This window comes from Euprymna scolopes, chromosome 6 (assembly GCF_053919585.1).
Source record: "Euprymna scolopes isolate OS-2025 chromosome 6, ASM5391958v1, whole genome shotgun sequence".
Taxonomy (NCBI): Eukaryota; Metazoa; Mollusca; class Cephalopoda; order Sepiida; family Sepiolidae; genus Euprymna; species Euprymna scolopes.
The window spans coordinates 11,940,389-11,956,084 of record NC_136487.1 but is presented as its reverse complement, the minus strand read 5'-3'; the positions used below and the strand labels follow the sequence as shown (position 1 = coordinate 11,956,084).

The 15,696-nt window shown below is 32.3% G+C and overlaps 1 protein-coding gene across 2 annotated transcripts in view; it reads right to left on the bottom strand.

The window, feature by feature from the left end:
- LOC145277511 (SID1 transmembrane family member 1-like) overlaps positions 1-15,696 on the bottom strand; it is a 171,813-nt gene that overhangs the window by 12,413 nt on the left and 143,704 nt on the right. For both annotated transcript variants that reach the window (XM_080128936.1, XM_080128935.1), the window contains 3 exons: positions 7,303-7,405; positions 4,086-4,159; positions 20-66 (listed from right to left, as the gene is read on the bottom strand). In XM_080128936.1, the coding sequence (XP_079985062.1) occupies positions 20-66; positions 4,086-4,159; positions 7,303-7,405 (224 nt within the window). The remainder of the gene's footprint in view (positions 1-19; positions 67-4,085; positions 4,160-7,302; positions 7,406-15,696) is intronic.

Sequence of the window (15,696 nt, the reverse complement as noted above, 5' to 3'; positions counted from 1 at the left end):
ATTATGAAAAAGTACTTACAATGACCAGTTCAGAAAATTACCAATAATTAGCAGAATTAATCGATCCTAAAAAATAAAATAAAACTTCATATTAGATATATATCAGCAGGGAGACCCGACATTGTCCGGGATTGAATGATGATCAACAAATATTCCAATCTCCTATATTTTTATTGTCATCGAAATCAGTGAAATCAACCATTTTTTCAATCAAATTGATTAATTGCCTGCTCTAGTTGAGAACACACTGTGGTGCACAGGGAGAAAGCTTCACATGCCTATTCACAGTAACTTAGTTCACACTACATTATAGTCTACATTGCACTGTAGAGAATCTACTGTTGATTTTATAAAATTATTTTTATATAATGGCTTAAATTAAAGTTTAAAATACAAAAATCAAGTATCAGGGTTTAATTGCGCTTGTGCGAGCTTGTTCTACTCTCACACAAAACACGCATTCACATCTAAAGCCATTTTTCTCGTCATACACATACACGCACACAAACATATGCACGCATGTACACACTCGTACATATATTCACATTCACGTACATACACTTATAATTCATGTGCATACACATGTACGCACACATACACGCACACGTATGCACACATGGGCAACATAACTTCCCCTGTAAAGGAAATCCACACATGCGCAAAAGGACGCCGGAAACAACTACAAAAGCAAGAGACCTGAGCTGTTTCCTCCTTTTCGATTCGGCTCCCAAGCTGAGCAGTCAACGGACCAACCGCTCTCTTTCGGGGTACGTGCCTCACGTCCCCTGCTACTATGTGTGGGGCAAGAGCCAACAGACAGTACATACACCTTACACACTTTCTCTCTCCATGGCCAGGATTGACTTTCTCACTTTCTCTACAACAATTTCCCTCTCACCAGTTTACAGCGAGAGACGCACGCCAAACTAAACACGTGCTGTACCCTTTTCTTTCATTTGTTTCTTCACAAAATAAATTCTAGTTCGTTTATTTCAATTTAACGCGTTGTTCGTTTCTTCCTCAATTCAATTCATCTTTCCTATTTTGTACGACTGGGGGATATATATAATATATCCACCAGTCCTTACAAATTGGTGACCCGAACGTGAGATGAACACGCATTTCCTTCTATACCACAAGTCCGCTACACGCTATTAACAGAAACATTCATAACACTGGGCACATTCCTGTAATCTGTGGTACTCCAGCGATGCATTTTGAGGGTGATGGAAATGGTCCTATTGTCATAATTGGATCAGTAAAGAGCATGAGTTGTACAGTGGCGCATCTCTGATCTCACTTGTTGAACATTGTTTCACTTTCAGACATGATATAAAGCTCCTATCGCTTTTGGGATTTGTACACAACTGGCCCACAAGTAAATAGTCTACAAAAAAAACAAAACATTTTTCATCAAACGGAAATAGAATCATGTCATCTTTTCTAGGGCGACAATTTTATCGTTACACCTTGGATTATATATAAAATCGATGACTGTTTTATATATAATAATTAAAATAAGAGTATATAAACGACAAATATATGTATTTATGTGTTTATATTTATGTGTAGATATTTATCTCTACTAATATATGAAGGGCACTTTCTCTTTATATGTGTGTGTGAGTAAGGTAATTTCCTATGGACTCCAAAACAGCTGGGCCGATTTTTTTTTATTTAATTTAACACAACTGTGAATGATGCTTTGATAAGTATTGAAAATCGATAATCAGAAAAATCTGATTAAAGAATTTCGATTTTGATCAAATTTAAACCTTATACAACCTTACATCACAAGTGCATTTGAGAAGTTTAATCATGGCACAAGTAGAATGGCTCAGCATATAAAATCAACAGTAGACTCGTTGATAAGACAGGGGTGCATTCAAAATGAATGTTCTATTCCGAGCACAATTGAACCATGATACTTGACTTTTTTATTTTAAACTTTAATTCAAGCCATTATGTAAAATAATTTTATAAAATCAATAGTAGGTTCTTTGATAAGACAGAGTCACATCTGAAATGAATGTTTCTGTTTAGAGCACAACCGAACCATGATACTTGACTTTTGCATTTTAAACTTTTATTCAAACCATTACATAAAAATAATTTTATAAAATCAACAGTAGGTTTTCTACAGTGCAAGGTAGACTACAATGTGTTGTGGACTAAGTCATTGCAGGGAAGTATGTGAAGCTTGACCTCTGTACACTACAGTGTGTTCCCAATTACAGCAGATAGTCAATCAATTTGATTGAAAAAAAAAAGAAAAAAAAAACAATTTTACCAATTTTGATGACAATAAAAGTGTGGAAGTGTGGAACAGTTGTTAATCCTCATTCAATCCCAGGCAACGTCGATCTCCCTTGTAGCGTATGCATGTAATGTGAGTGTCGGGTGGGGTGGGGTGGGGTGGGGCTACAATTTAAGGGACATAACTCTTAAAAAATTCCCAGGGGGAATAACTCGACCGAAATGTAATCGATAGAAAAAAAGCAATAACAAAACCATGTGACAAAAAAAAAAAAATGATTGACATTGAGATATTGATTACAATAGATTCATTTTAAATCAACAAAAATTCATTTTAAATCAACAAAAATTCATTTTAAATCAACAAAAATTCATTTCAAATCAACAAAAGTTCATTTTAAATCAACAAAAGTTCATTTTTAAATCATCAAAAAGAAAATTTAACTGTAAAATGTACTTAAAATGTTTCTTTGGTGAAAAATCAAATAAATTATTGGCATTTCTTTATCATTTCTTTCTTCCTTTGTAACTTCAAATACAGTAAGAAATTGATTTCATAAATCAGCAAAATAACTGGGTGAAATTATTGAAATTATTATGCAGTCGTTTGCTATGTGGCCTGTGATTGGATGAAAACGATAGTCTGTGATTGGATGAAAACGGTAGTCTGTGATTGGATGAAAAACAACCAATCACAGACTACCTTTTAGAACCTAGACTGAATCCTATGTGAGCATTTTTTTCAAAGTTACTTCCTCCTTTGCTATGATCCTCCAACAAGCAAATATGGCTGCTGCTATCCTCACCTTCAACGCAGCAGGACACATCTCAACAGCTGCAGCACACGTCAGACACGGTTCCCTATTTCTATACAACACTGAAACAAACTCAGACAAGAAAAACTCAGAACTGTTAAAAGGATGCATCTTCAGAAACAAGTTCCTGCATATCAGTTATTTGCGAGACATTTTCTCTTTCCTTTCTTTTTATTCAATAACAAACTTTTATTTCATTTATGTTGTGTTTCTCTCTTCTCACTAGCATCACAATTTCATAACACATATAATTGGGAAAATGACAAAAAATATTGTATTATTTGGATCATTCAGACAACAATTGTCATCTCAGTAGTTAGTTTCATGTTTTTACTGGTGTAAACTCTGATCTTCAGATTTGAGAATCTTTACGTCTATATAGAATGATATTTAAACTTTTTTTTATTATGTTTGTGAGTTTGACAACAAAAAAGCTCACAGGTTACATCATCTGAAACGTGAAAATAACAATCAAGATGAGGAGAGTAGCCAAATAATCCAAATTTCAAATATTTCAAGACTAGTTGAAGGTTCTTATTTTGCTGGTAAATAACCTTTTAAATAAAAAAATATTTTTTAATACCATTCTGCACAAACTATATTCTTGCAATTCTGAATTTTTGAGAAGAATGTTTGTATTGTTTTAATTATTTAGACAATTATTCTCATCCCGGGTGTTATTAGCACAATGGTTCGGTTGTTGAAACCCCCAACCTACATCAAGCATAAACTCCATGTTTTTTCCAACTAAGATTTTTTTTTCCTTAGTTGGAAAAAAAAACAGAGTTTACACATGACAAAGGTCCTAGGTTTCATCTGCTGAAACGTTGTGCCACTAACACTCAGGATAAGAATAATTGTCCGAACAAGGAAAACAATACAAAGTATATATTCTTGTCACTCTCCTTTTTTTAACAAAAATAAATTAGTGAGCAATCATAGATAAAAACTCCTGGTGAGTAAATATAATAATCCTTACTTCTTTATAGTTAATACTATATTTATGAAACAAACCTTGTACATGGGCCTTGCACATTGTAAAAAGTCACTGCATAACATTAACCGCATTCTGTTAAAAAGACCGAGATCTGTAAGAAATACAAAAAAGAATTATCAAAATTAATTAAATACAATTTTAGTAAACAGATTGGGAACTGATCTACTTGTAAATTGTAAGTATTTATATATAATAAAATGCCTAGAAAGTTCTAGAAAATGCATTGGGAAGATACAAAAATCACTTTTTCCTTGTAGAAATTAAAAAAAATAGCAACGCACGTGTATGTAACTAGTTGACATATATTCTTTGCTTCCTTTATTGCAGCTCGTTTGACTCGTTGGTCTAGAGGTCTCCATCAATTCACTGTTTTGATACCTCATTGTAACTGTAAAGTTGTGGAACTCTCTTCCTGCTCACTGGTCAATAGACAGCATAGACACGGGATCTTTTAATGTTGGCTGATTAACAAAACGAAAGACAATTCGAGTATTCTTCAAAGTGATTTTTTTACTATGAGTTACCACTTAGCAAGCCTTAAAAGCCACTCGAGAATGAGGTAATGAGTGTCATGTGGTGAAACAACATCATGATGATTGGTAATGATGGTGGAAGTTTCACCGAATTTAATAATATAAAAAATTTTTACATTCAACTTGAAAACAGTCATGCTGTAGTCAACTGGGAAGCAGTCCCGTGATATTTAGTACCACAGATGGGTAGTTCTAGGAAATAAACTTTGCTCATAGAAGCCTTGTTTAGTTCTAGTCACAAAGAGTAAATCTGTGAACCATAAAAAAAGTGTTGTTGTTGTCTTTTTGACAAGATTTTGTTGTTGCAGATTCACGCATATGAGTTTTAAGATGGTTCTGCTATAACAGAATTTATGCAATGAATTTAATACTCGGTCATGATTTAATATTCTGAATGTGGACATCTCGGATGAAGATGACAATAAATACGGACATCATCTAATGATTCATTTGTACATAAAAGATAAGACTACAAGACAGCACCCGATTAAAACATTTGGTCATTCATACTATGCTCGCACAGATGGTCGTTTTAAAAATAACTAGCAGGGAGATCCGACGTCGTCCAGGGATTGAATGCGGATCAACAAATGTTCCACCTTGCCATACATTTATTGTCATTGAAATCAGTCATTACTTAATCAAATCAATTGATTGTCTGCTCTAGTTAGGCCCCACCCCCCACCGCAGTGTGCCGGGAAGAAGCTTTGCATGCCTCACCATGGTGACTTAGTCCACAATACATTGTAATCTAAATAGAATAGAGAATCTACTGTTTATTTTATAAAATTATTTGTAAATAATGGATTCATTTAAAGTTCAAAATGTAAAAGTCAAGTATCATGGTTCAATTGGGCTCCAAACAGAAACATTCATTTCAAATGTGCCCCTGTCATATCAAAGATGACCTGTTGATGTTATGAAATTATTTTTACATAATCACTTTAATTAAAGTTAAACGTACAAAAGACAAGTATCATGATTCAATTGTGTTCTAAAAAGAAATATTCATTTTGAACGCACCCTTGTCTCATAAAAGAATCTACAGTTGGCTTTATAGGCTAGGCCTTTCTGCTTGTGCAGTGATAAAACTGCTCAAATGAACTTGTGATATTAGATTGTATAAAAGAATTATTTTTGGTCAAAATCGGACTGTTTTTTCTTTAATCGTATTTTTTCGATTATCAATTTTTTATACTTGTCGGACACATTCTGATATAAAACCTACATAAAAACACTCGTAGACACATCAAGTACCTTTCTGTGAAATTTTAAAAAGAATCAGCCCAACCATTTCTGAGTCGATAGAGAACGAAACCCCTCACACACACACACACACGCATTAAAGTTCCTTTTATATAATAGGAGTGATTGCCTATCATAAACGAAACTGTAAAGACCAGAACATAAAAGATGGCGGACAAAAATATATTTTGTTTTAGATTAGATTTGTAAAATGTACATCTTGTAAGCAATTATATTATTTTGGGGTTTTATATTACTGTACACATAGATTCGAAAAAGTTGTCAAAAAACAAATATATAACAAATAAATGTTATCAAAGGCAAGATAAGTTACTTTTCTACCTAACTGGATATATTTTTTGTGTTTTTATTCAATGTAACATGTTTATTCAGCTCGAAAAACATGCAGTGTTTACCGATGTATTGGAAAATTCAAAATGGCGCCCGACTGTCTCTTTAACACGGTAAGTTTGGGAAAAGATGTTATAAATAATAAACTAGACAAAATACTATTAAAAAACAACCGAATATATGTCAACTTATTTCACGGTAACATATATTGAGCGAATTTCTAACAGTATTTTGTCTAGTTTATTATTTATAATACCTTTTCCCAAACTTACCCTCTTCGAGAGAGAGTCGACCGCCATTTTGAATTTTCCAATACATCGGTAAACACTGTATGTTTTTCGAGCTGAATAAACATGTTACACTGAATAAAAACACAAAAAATATATCCAGTTAGGTAGAAAAGTAACTTATCTTGCCTTTGATAACATTTATTTGTCATACATTTGTTTTTTGACAACTTTTTCGAATCTATATGTACAGTAATACAAACCCTATTTTTGTTAATAAAGTAATATATTTTTGGAAGAAATTGTAAGATCAGAATAATAATGATAATAATAGCAATAATGCAGAAAATTTTAAAATGGAATTGGATGCATTGAAAAATAAAGATGAAAAGGAACACTTTTAGGAACCATTTGATGAGATACTAAACAGAATTTGATACTTAATATTGAATAGGAATTAGGAACCATTTGATGAGATATTAAACAGAATTTGATACTTAATATTGAATAGATATGTGTCAATGTTTCGTGTGATGATTTTATTTGCAAGTTGGGAAGATAGTTAAAAAGAGAACTGGCCAGAAGAAGAAAACGAAGAAGAAGAAATAAATAAATAAATAAATAATAATAATAATGATGATGATGATGCCATCTTATGTTGCTATAATCAATTGCCATTGCATGTACAGGTCTAATGATACCCGAGGCTCATACCTTGATTGTATGTCCCAAAGAATCAAGTACAAGTCCTAGTACTAAGAAATATTATGAAAAAGGAGATAGTTTTAAAATGATTGGATGCCCCCTCAATCCAATTTCGATCACTGGGTAACCTCCTGCATGCCACTGATCCCTTGATAAAGCAAGTTTGAACTTACCTATTTTCCACCTGCCCATGTAATATATCTGTACACTTAGGATCAGCGTTGTTATAAAATGTATCACAGCAAATACAATCCAGAAAATAGGATTTTGGTAAACCTGCATAAATAAAAAAGAATAACAAAATTTTTAAATCATTATTACGTCACACACACATTTATTCAATTGATTAATCAAGTTCAAGTATTTTGTTAACGTGAACTAAGAACCAATATTTTTTTCAGAAGTGCTCAATACGTGCGTAGAGCTTATAATTAAATAAATAAAATTATATAAACATTGTAAGGCGTCCATGCAGATTGATCAATGTTTCGACATTTTCATGTCTCATAGCTAAAAACAATGTAGACTCTTTATAATGTTTATATAATTTTATTTATTTAACTATATATATATATATATATATGTTTAAAAAAAAATTGTTTATTCCATTTTTACTTCAAACAAGGCACAGTGCAACTTTGATGCAGGGGTCTACTATCGGGGCATAAGTTGCAGGAATACTATGTAGGGAGTTGAGCAGCAAGATGCCCATTCACAATACATCTGAACTTCTGCATGTGATGTAAAATATATATGTGTGTGGTCATTAAGAATTAAATATCTGATTTAACACTGACATTTTGTTTAACAATATCATAAACAAGAAACAAAAGTTTTAATCAAAATATGCATCAAAGGCATCTATGTATTTCCGTTATCTTATTGGTAGCTTATTGATGCCAGCAACAAAGAATTGTGGAAAGCAAGAGGCAATAAGATTACTGAAGATGTTTTTGCCATTTCTTTGGATGCAAATGTTTTTCCTAGTAAAAAGTTGTCTAATGATCAGAAAAAAAATGGTAATGAGTTCGTACTAAATCTGGTGAATCTGGAAGATGAGTGAGTATTTCTAAATTCTATTACTGTATGTTAAGTAATGTCCTTTGTGCAAAAAAGAAAACACTAAACTTAGGTCTAGTGTTTTCTTTTTGTTTTTGTTTTTTTTTGCAAGATGATTGTCCGATCCCTATTTACCAACCTCGGTTGTTTATGTGCGAGTTTCCTCATCATTTCATCCAATTGATTGATGTATACATCGGCTGATATTGTCGTTGAAGTTGTAATTAATGACTCTAGCTGAAGACCATCAACTCAAGATCATTAACCTCTTTTGATGGAACTTTAATTTCAGAGTGTGGTTTGAGATTTCTTCTTTATCAACTATCTTGCTAAATGTTTGTGATTTTTTTAAAAGAATCCATTTTTCATCTCATAACAATATAATGCAGAAATGGTTTTAGATTCTGCCATAACAGCAAGGAACACGTTTCAAGGTGACATCTCATTTGATGATCTTTCACTTCATGTAGTACCTAATTGTATAACTTCTTTATCTTTCCTATCTCTTTCAGACAATCCAATACAGTAGGGATTGAAGCATTAAAGCACATGTTTGCGATGTATCCTCTTCCATGACTGCTTTCAACTAATCATTATTGTTCCTGGTTGTAGGCCTATCACAGTGTTAATTTTCAAGACGTCGGTGAACAGTTTGTTCATTTACCACATTATCACCAAACAGTTCTTTAATGTTTTTAGCCGTTTGAGAAGCATTTCATTCCACGATGGAATTCGTATTCATAAGCAACATGGATCTTTGATTTATTCATGAATTCCAAGATATTCATTTGAAATCTCTAAATCACAAAATTATATGGATTGTATCTGTAAGAAGGTAAGCATATGGCATGAAATTATTAAATGACAATAAAAAACATGAAAGTTTTAATTTGACAAAAATTTGATTAATGAAATCAAACATTTCATTCTCACTGACTTAATATAACTCAGAAGAATAAAAAATAATATTCCAAAAATTCAACCTCAAGACATAATTATGTGCACATATGTTTCAGAAATTATAATAAAATTCTCATCTTCAGCAAAAAAATAACAAATGAAACTTCATTACAAGTAAAAAAACTTCATTGCAAGTAAAAAATGCAATTGTTAAATGATTACAAACACATGAAAAGAAAAATGTTTCATAATTCACTTGCTTTCTTCACCAATATAAAGTTTAACTCAATAGTTACCCATACATTGTGGTTCCCGTATTCTGACTCTAGACCATTTTATATATATATATATATATATATATATATATATATATATATATATATATGACTACTTCATTTAATCACATAAATTAATATACTAAAGTATAAATTTATGCGTAAACTTTAAGTATTTACTTCAACAGTGCTCAATACGTAGGTAGGGCCAGGTAGTAAGTTATAAAATATATATAGCAATTAAGCTACACAGAATATTCCATATTCCATCCATGCTAGGATTCACCAGGCTTATAAGCCTGATGAATCCTAGCATGGATGAAACGCGGAATATTCTGTGTAGCTTAATCGCCATATATATTTTATAACTTACTATATATATATATATATATATATATATATATATAAGAAATCCACTGTTTGAAAAGCACTCAATACTAATAATTTAAGATTTAACAGCTGAAAAGACCAGATGAGTGCAAAACTGATTTCTATTTATAAAAATAAAATTGAATTTTTTTTAATTTTTCAAATAATGAAATATTCTTCTTCAGGAAATACAGACAGTTTTTTTTTTCTTTCTTACATGTCATGGTGGAGGTAACACTCGGAACATCATGAGAGGTTGAAAATTGAAGCTGAATGATGTTTAAATGTCTGGCAATATTTTATTATTTTAAAATTAAAAAAAATTTTTTTTTTTATTTTAATAAATAGAAATGTTTATTAAAATCAATTTTGCACTCGTCTGCTCTTTCAACCATTAAGTCTTAAATTCTTAATATCCAGAGCTTTTCAAACAGTAGAGTTCCTATTATTATTTTGACCCATGTGTCCAACCAAGCGTTAACACTGTTATTGGACAGTTAAACATCATGGGGTCTGTTCATTTTTCATATTATTCATTGTATTTCTATTATTGTTTATTCTATGCTTAAGTTTTTTAGTCATCGCCATGTTATGGGTTATTATATGTTGTTTAAACCTGATTTTGTTATTAGTGTTTGTACTAGAGGGCCAGTGTATGTTATTATGGAAGCTACTTTTTAGGTACAAAAGGGTGGTTTGATCTATATGCACATAATATAGAGTTTTGTTTACGCTATGGTAGGGTTCAAAAGTATTGATACATAAGTTAATAAATAAATCTAAATTAATCATATTCTGATTAATATCTATTGTTATTTTAATTCATAGTTATTAGGAAAGATTTTGTAATTTTTTCTTATTTTTTAATATATTCTATTAGTGGCCTTTATTGTGAATAGTACAATATCTTTATATGAACCTTGCTCAAGCTCTGGGCAATGCAAACACGCACAGACTCGCTCATCCATATACACACATTATAAAAGAATTGACTTTTTTTAGTGTAACCGCAGTTGATACAAGTATGTTTTCTTTTTTCTTTTTTATTATTAGTTTTTACTCTCATTTCAAACAAGGCACCTTGCCACTTTCACAGACAATAGTGATTTGAAAAAGAGAAATGTAAGTCTGGATATTTTTTTTTTTTTTGAGGAAAGAAAAATAGAACTAAGGTCTATTATTTTTATTTATTCATTTTTTTTTAAGTGTCAATTTTTTTCTGTGGTTGATTTCTGTCTGTATTTTTCACCTCCCCCTTTCAGTGAATTGTTTCTTTGCTGATTGGGATTGAAATTTCTTTTTCAATAAATGTTTGAACTATTTACTGCATTAAATGTTTTTAATGATAATGTTTCTTTTGTAAGATGCAATCAGGTTAGGTATGATGATGCGGGGAGGTGTAAAAAAGATTAAGAGAAGTTTGTAAGTGGGGTGTGTTGATTTAGCTGTTCCATTAATGTAGAGAAACACATGCTAAGGTTAAAAAGGTTATGCAGACGAAAAATAAAACGAGTAGATGATCAGAACATGTTTTGAATTTAAATAAAGAAGGAAATTTTGTAACATTGGATTAAGATTGGAACATACAGGTGCCTTCAATAAGTTTCCAGAGCTTTTGTACAGCCATTTAAAATTATCATAGACTCTTGGAAATTCAGTATGTTATTGGTATACATTTTATGAGATGACTGACTAATTTTTATGATTTCAGGTTCAAATTAACAGCTACAGCAGGAATTAAAATACATTCTACTGGTGAATTTCAAAAATGCAATTTGGATGTGAGGACCATTTAGGTGGCTGATATGCAATCAAATTCTGTTTTAAACATGGAAAAAAAAAATTGCCACAGAAAGGTATGGAATGCTTTAGATTGCTTTTGGACCATCTTGTATGAATCGAGCATCAGTTTTAGAGTGGCATAAGAGATTCAAGGAAGACAGGGAGTCTGTGAGGGATGATGAGAGGTGTGGGAGGAATAAAGAAGTCAGAACACCAGAGTTGATTGGCCAAATAAAGAATTTCATGGATGAGGACCGTCATGTGTTTATAGAGATAATAAATGCACAGTTTAATAACAGTGTGGGAACTGAATACACAATTATTCGCAAAGAACTGAAGATGTGGAAGATTTGCACGAATGCACCAGTCCACAACTTCATCCTTGTCACAGAATATTTGACTAAGATTGGCATCGACAGTTCTTCACCCTCCCTATAACTTTTGGTCATTCCTCAAGCTCAAGGAAAACCTTAGAGGCTATCGTTACGAGACAACTGTGAAGATGAAACAGGCTATGGCAAGGGTATTTACACGCTCACACGAGGACTTCCAGAAGTTGTTGGAACGGTACAACAAGTGCATTGCAGCTGGAGGAGATTACTTTGAAGGGAACTAAAACGGCGCATACGGAAAAAGTCTGAAAACTTATTGAAGGCATTTTTATTTCTGATTTTCAAAAATGATGAACCTGGGAATTTACACGGCTGAAGGTATCTTTCTTTTTTGCATTATCATGAAATGGAGAAAATGGTTTTGGCAGCATTCCAAGAGACGGAATAAGACATGTATTATTACTGAAGATTGGAAAATTAATGCATTCTATAAAGATGTGCTGTAAAGAAAAAAAGAGAGTATGACAAGTTTGATTAAACAAGGTCATAAAATGGAAATAGTTTTTTTTTAACGACATACTGAAATCGAAAAGGTTAAAAAGTAATTTCTATGATGTAGGTAAAAAAAGAAACGGAGGAAGTAGAGAGAACGGATGATAAAGAATGCATTTCCTTCGATTTTCTTCATATGTTTTTTGTCTTTCATTGTCGGAAAATATGTAAGGACAACTCAGAGGGATGGAGAGAAGAAAAAAAAAACGACAGCTCATAGAGTAAAAAAAAACAGAGAGTGGGAAGGACTTCTTAATATTTTTTTCTTTTCATAAAATAAAGATGGAGGACAATTTAACTTGTACCATTCTTGCCGAAAAATGAACATTGTGTACTTCCTGTATTAAAAAAGAAAAAAAGAAAGAAAAAAATGTGTTTTACATGTTATGCATGGTTTGTTTTCAAAAAAAGAGTATTTTTTGGCAGTGAAATATTCTTCGAAAAATATATTTAATATAGATTTAAGTTTTCTGTTGTGTAAAAAAAGAAAATAAAAATACAAATGGTTGACAATAAAATGCATTTTGTAATGTGAATGAAATCTATCCAGAATAATATTTAAGTTTTTCTGTAAGTTTTTACGTTTTTAGTTTTTACTCTCATTACAGATAAGGCATCTTGCCACTTGGATGTAAACAGCTTCTACTTGAGACCATGACTACAGGGACACTATGTGATGGGATATTATCCTTATGGATAATATAGAAGTAAAGTGTTCTATTGTTTTACTATCTAATTTACATATGTGTTTATGGTGTGTGCCACCACACTATGTAAATTAGCTGAAATGAAAAATATTGACTATCTGACACATAAGGATAGGAAGCAACATAACATATAATCATTTAAAATACATTACAGACGTCCATATTTGGAAACTTTCTTTTGAAAAGAAATAAGAGTGATTACGCTAGATATGCAATTTGGTTCTATCATGTGACACAGACAATATAAATGACGTTAATAAAAATTCCAGATGGATGGATAGATCCTCACTCTCATATCTCTAGCAACGCTAGGGATTTTAGGTTTGAAGATGTTTTTTCTTTGTCCTAAATTATTCGATGCAGATGCTGAGGTCGGAAGTGGTGATGACTGAAAGACTGTCTGGCTATTGTTTATTATTATTCATCCCAAACAAGGCATATTGCCCCTTGGACATAAGAGAGTACTATTTTGGACTATCTCTATAGGAACACTATGTAGGGAGTTGGGCAGTGAGATATCTGTTTGTGCTACGTTTAAACTTCTGCATGTTAGTAGTCAGGGAAAGAGGAAACAGGGAGAGAGTTCCAAAGTTTAGCAGTCTGAGTAAAGAAACTATTAGAGTAGAAGGTTTTTCAACATCTATGGAACTACAGTGAAGGGGTGGAATTTTGCTGCTTGTCAGAGTACATTCCATTGAAATACTTGCAAAACAGTCACAGGGATACAACAATGCAGCGATGGGACAGGGGTTTGAGTTTGGTTGAATCTGCAAGACTTATTATATTTGAGATCCTTTTTGGACCCCATCTAAGAAGGAGAGATTAGTGGTAGATGCACCAGCCCAAATGTGGCAACAATACTCCATGCATGCAGGCAAATAGCGTCTTTATAAAAGTATGGGATACTCTCAGGCATGAATAATGTTCTAGCATGGTTGTCCAGAGATAAATTACTGTAAATTTTCGTATTTTTCTGACAAATTAGTGAATTAAAAACTGTAAAAAACACAGAATAAGAAAATGAGATGGAAAAACTTGAAATGTTAAAATGAAAGATGGATGTGGAAAATATTATTGATGAAGATATTTTTAAAAAAAGAAAAAAGAAAGGCACGTTACATAACAAAGCTTATCTAAAGACTCATCTGATATATAAATATTAGAGTTCATCAAATCATTAAATTGCAAATTACAGTTATTTAAATGAAGCTACTGTTGGAACTTTCCAAAACAATGGATAAATCTGAATTTTTTCTGACGGAAAATACTGCACAAGTAAAGCTATGGCTTGCTAAGTGTTATTCACACTCTGCTCTGTTGGAAGTGTTGGTGGAAGTGATGACCCTAAACCTGCATCAAGTGATGATCCTAAACCTGCATCAAGTGATGATTCTAAACCTGCATCAAGTGATGATCCTAAACCTGCATCAAGTGATGATCCTAAACCTGCATCAAGTGATGATCCTAAACCTGCATCAAGTGATGATCCTAAACCTGCATCAAGTGATGATCCTAAACCTGCATCAAGTGATGATCCTAAACCTGCATCAAGTGATGATCCTAAACCTGCATCAAGTGATGATCCTAAACCTGCATCAAGCAATGGAAGTGCATTTCACTAGCCTTATCCCTGTCATAAAAGGACCTGGAATGCAACAATTGATAAAATGCAGAAATGCAATTTAATCGGTCCTACTCTATCTTTTTCTTTGTAACTTTCTCTCATAGACGTAATGTTGCTAAGTTTTTTTGTTTTTTTTTTGACAAAAGAGTCACCACTTATCAAAGTCCAGAGGCCACGCGAGGATAAAGGTTAATGAGTGTACAATAGTCAATGAAAAAATGTTACAGTAATCGTTAGTTGTGGAAATTTGGTAAATCCAATAACTTAAGGGGAGCGGCTCATCAAGAACTTGTTCATGTTGGACTTGAAGACAACCATATTGTAGACAGTTGGAAAGCAGAAAAATGGAACAGAGTTCCACAGGCATGCAGTTCTAAGAAAAATGCTTTGTTCATGGAGTCTACATTTAGGTTTAGGCACAAATAAAGAGTGGGGGAAATTATTGATAGTGATTTCAGTTAGTCTTTTCTATAAATACTATTATGGTATGTGTTCTTCAGAATTGTCTGATTTGTTCCCTGTTTCCTTTGTTCCAGCTCATTTGACTCATTGGTCTAGTGGTCTTCATCAATTTGCTGTTTTTATACCTCATTGTTATATAGCTTCTGATTCCAATAACTTTTTTCTAAAAATGTTTGTGGAACTCTCTTCCTGCTGATTGTTTTCCCCTTACTTTTAACCTTAGTCTTTTCAAAACTAAAACCAATAGGTATTTCCTGTCTCATGTCTTGTATGGAGTAATTTCCATTAAAAAAAAAATTGAAAATGAAAAAAAAAACTGTGTAAAGTGTAGGTTGCAAGCGAGGATTCAAATACTATATCATTAGTGTAGACGAACTGTAGTGTTTTTATTGTAATATCCAGGATAGTGAGTCTATAGATGTAGTTATGCAAATAAAGTTGATTTGAAACTGTATAAAGCAATCAAACAAATACGAGGGGTGTGCAATAAGTAATACCCCTGACC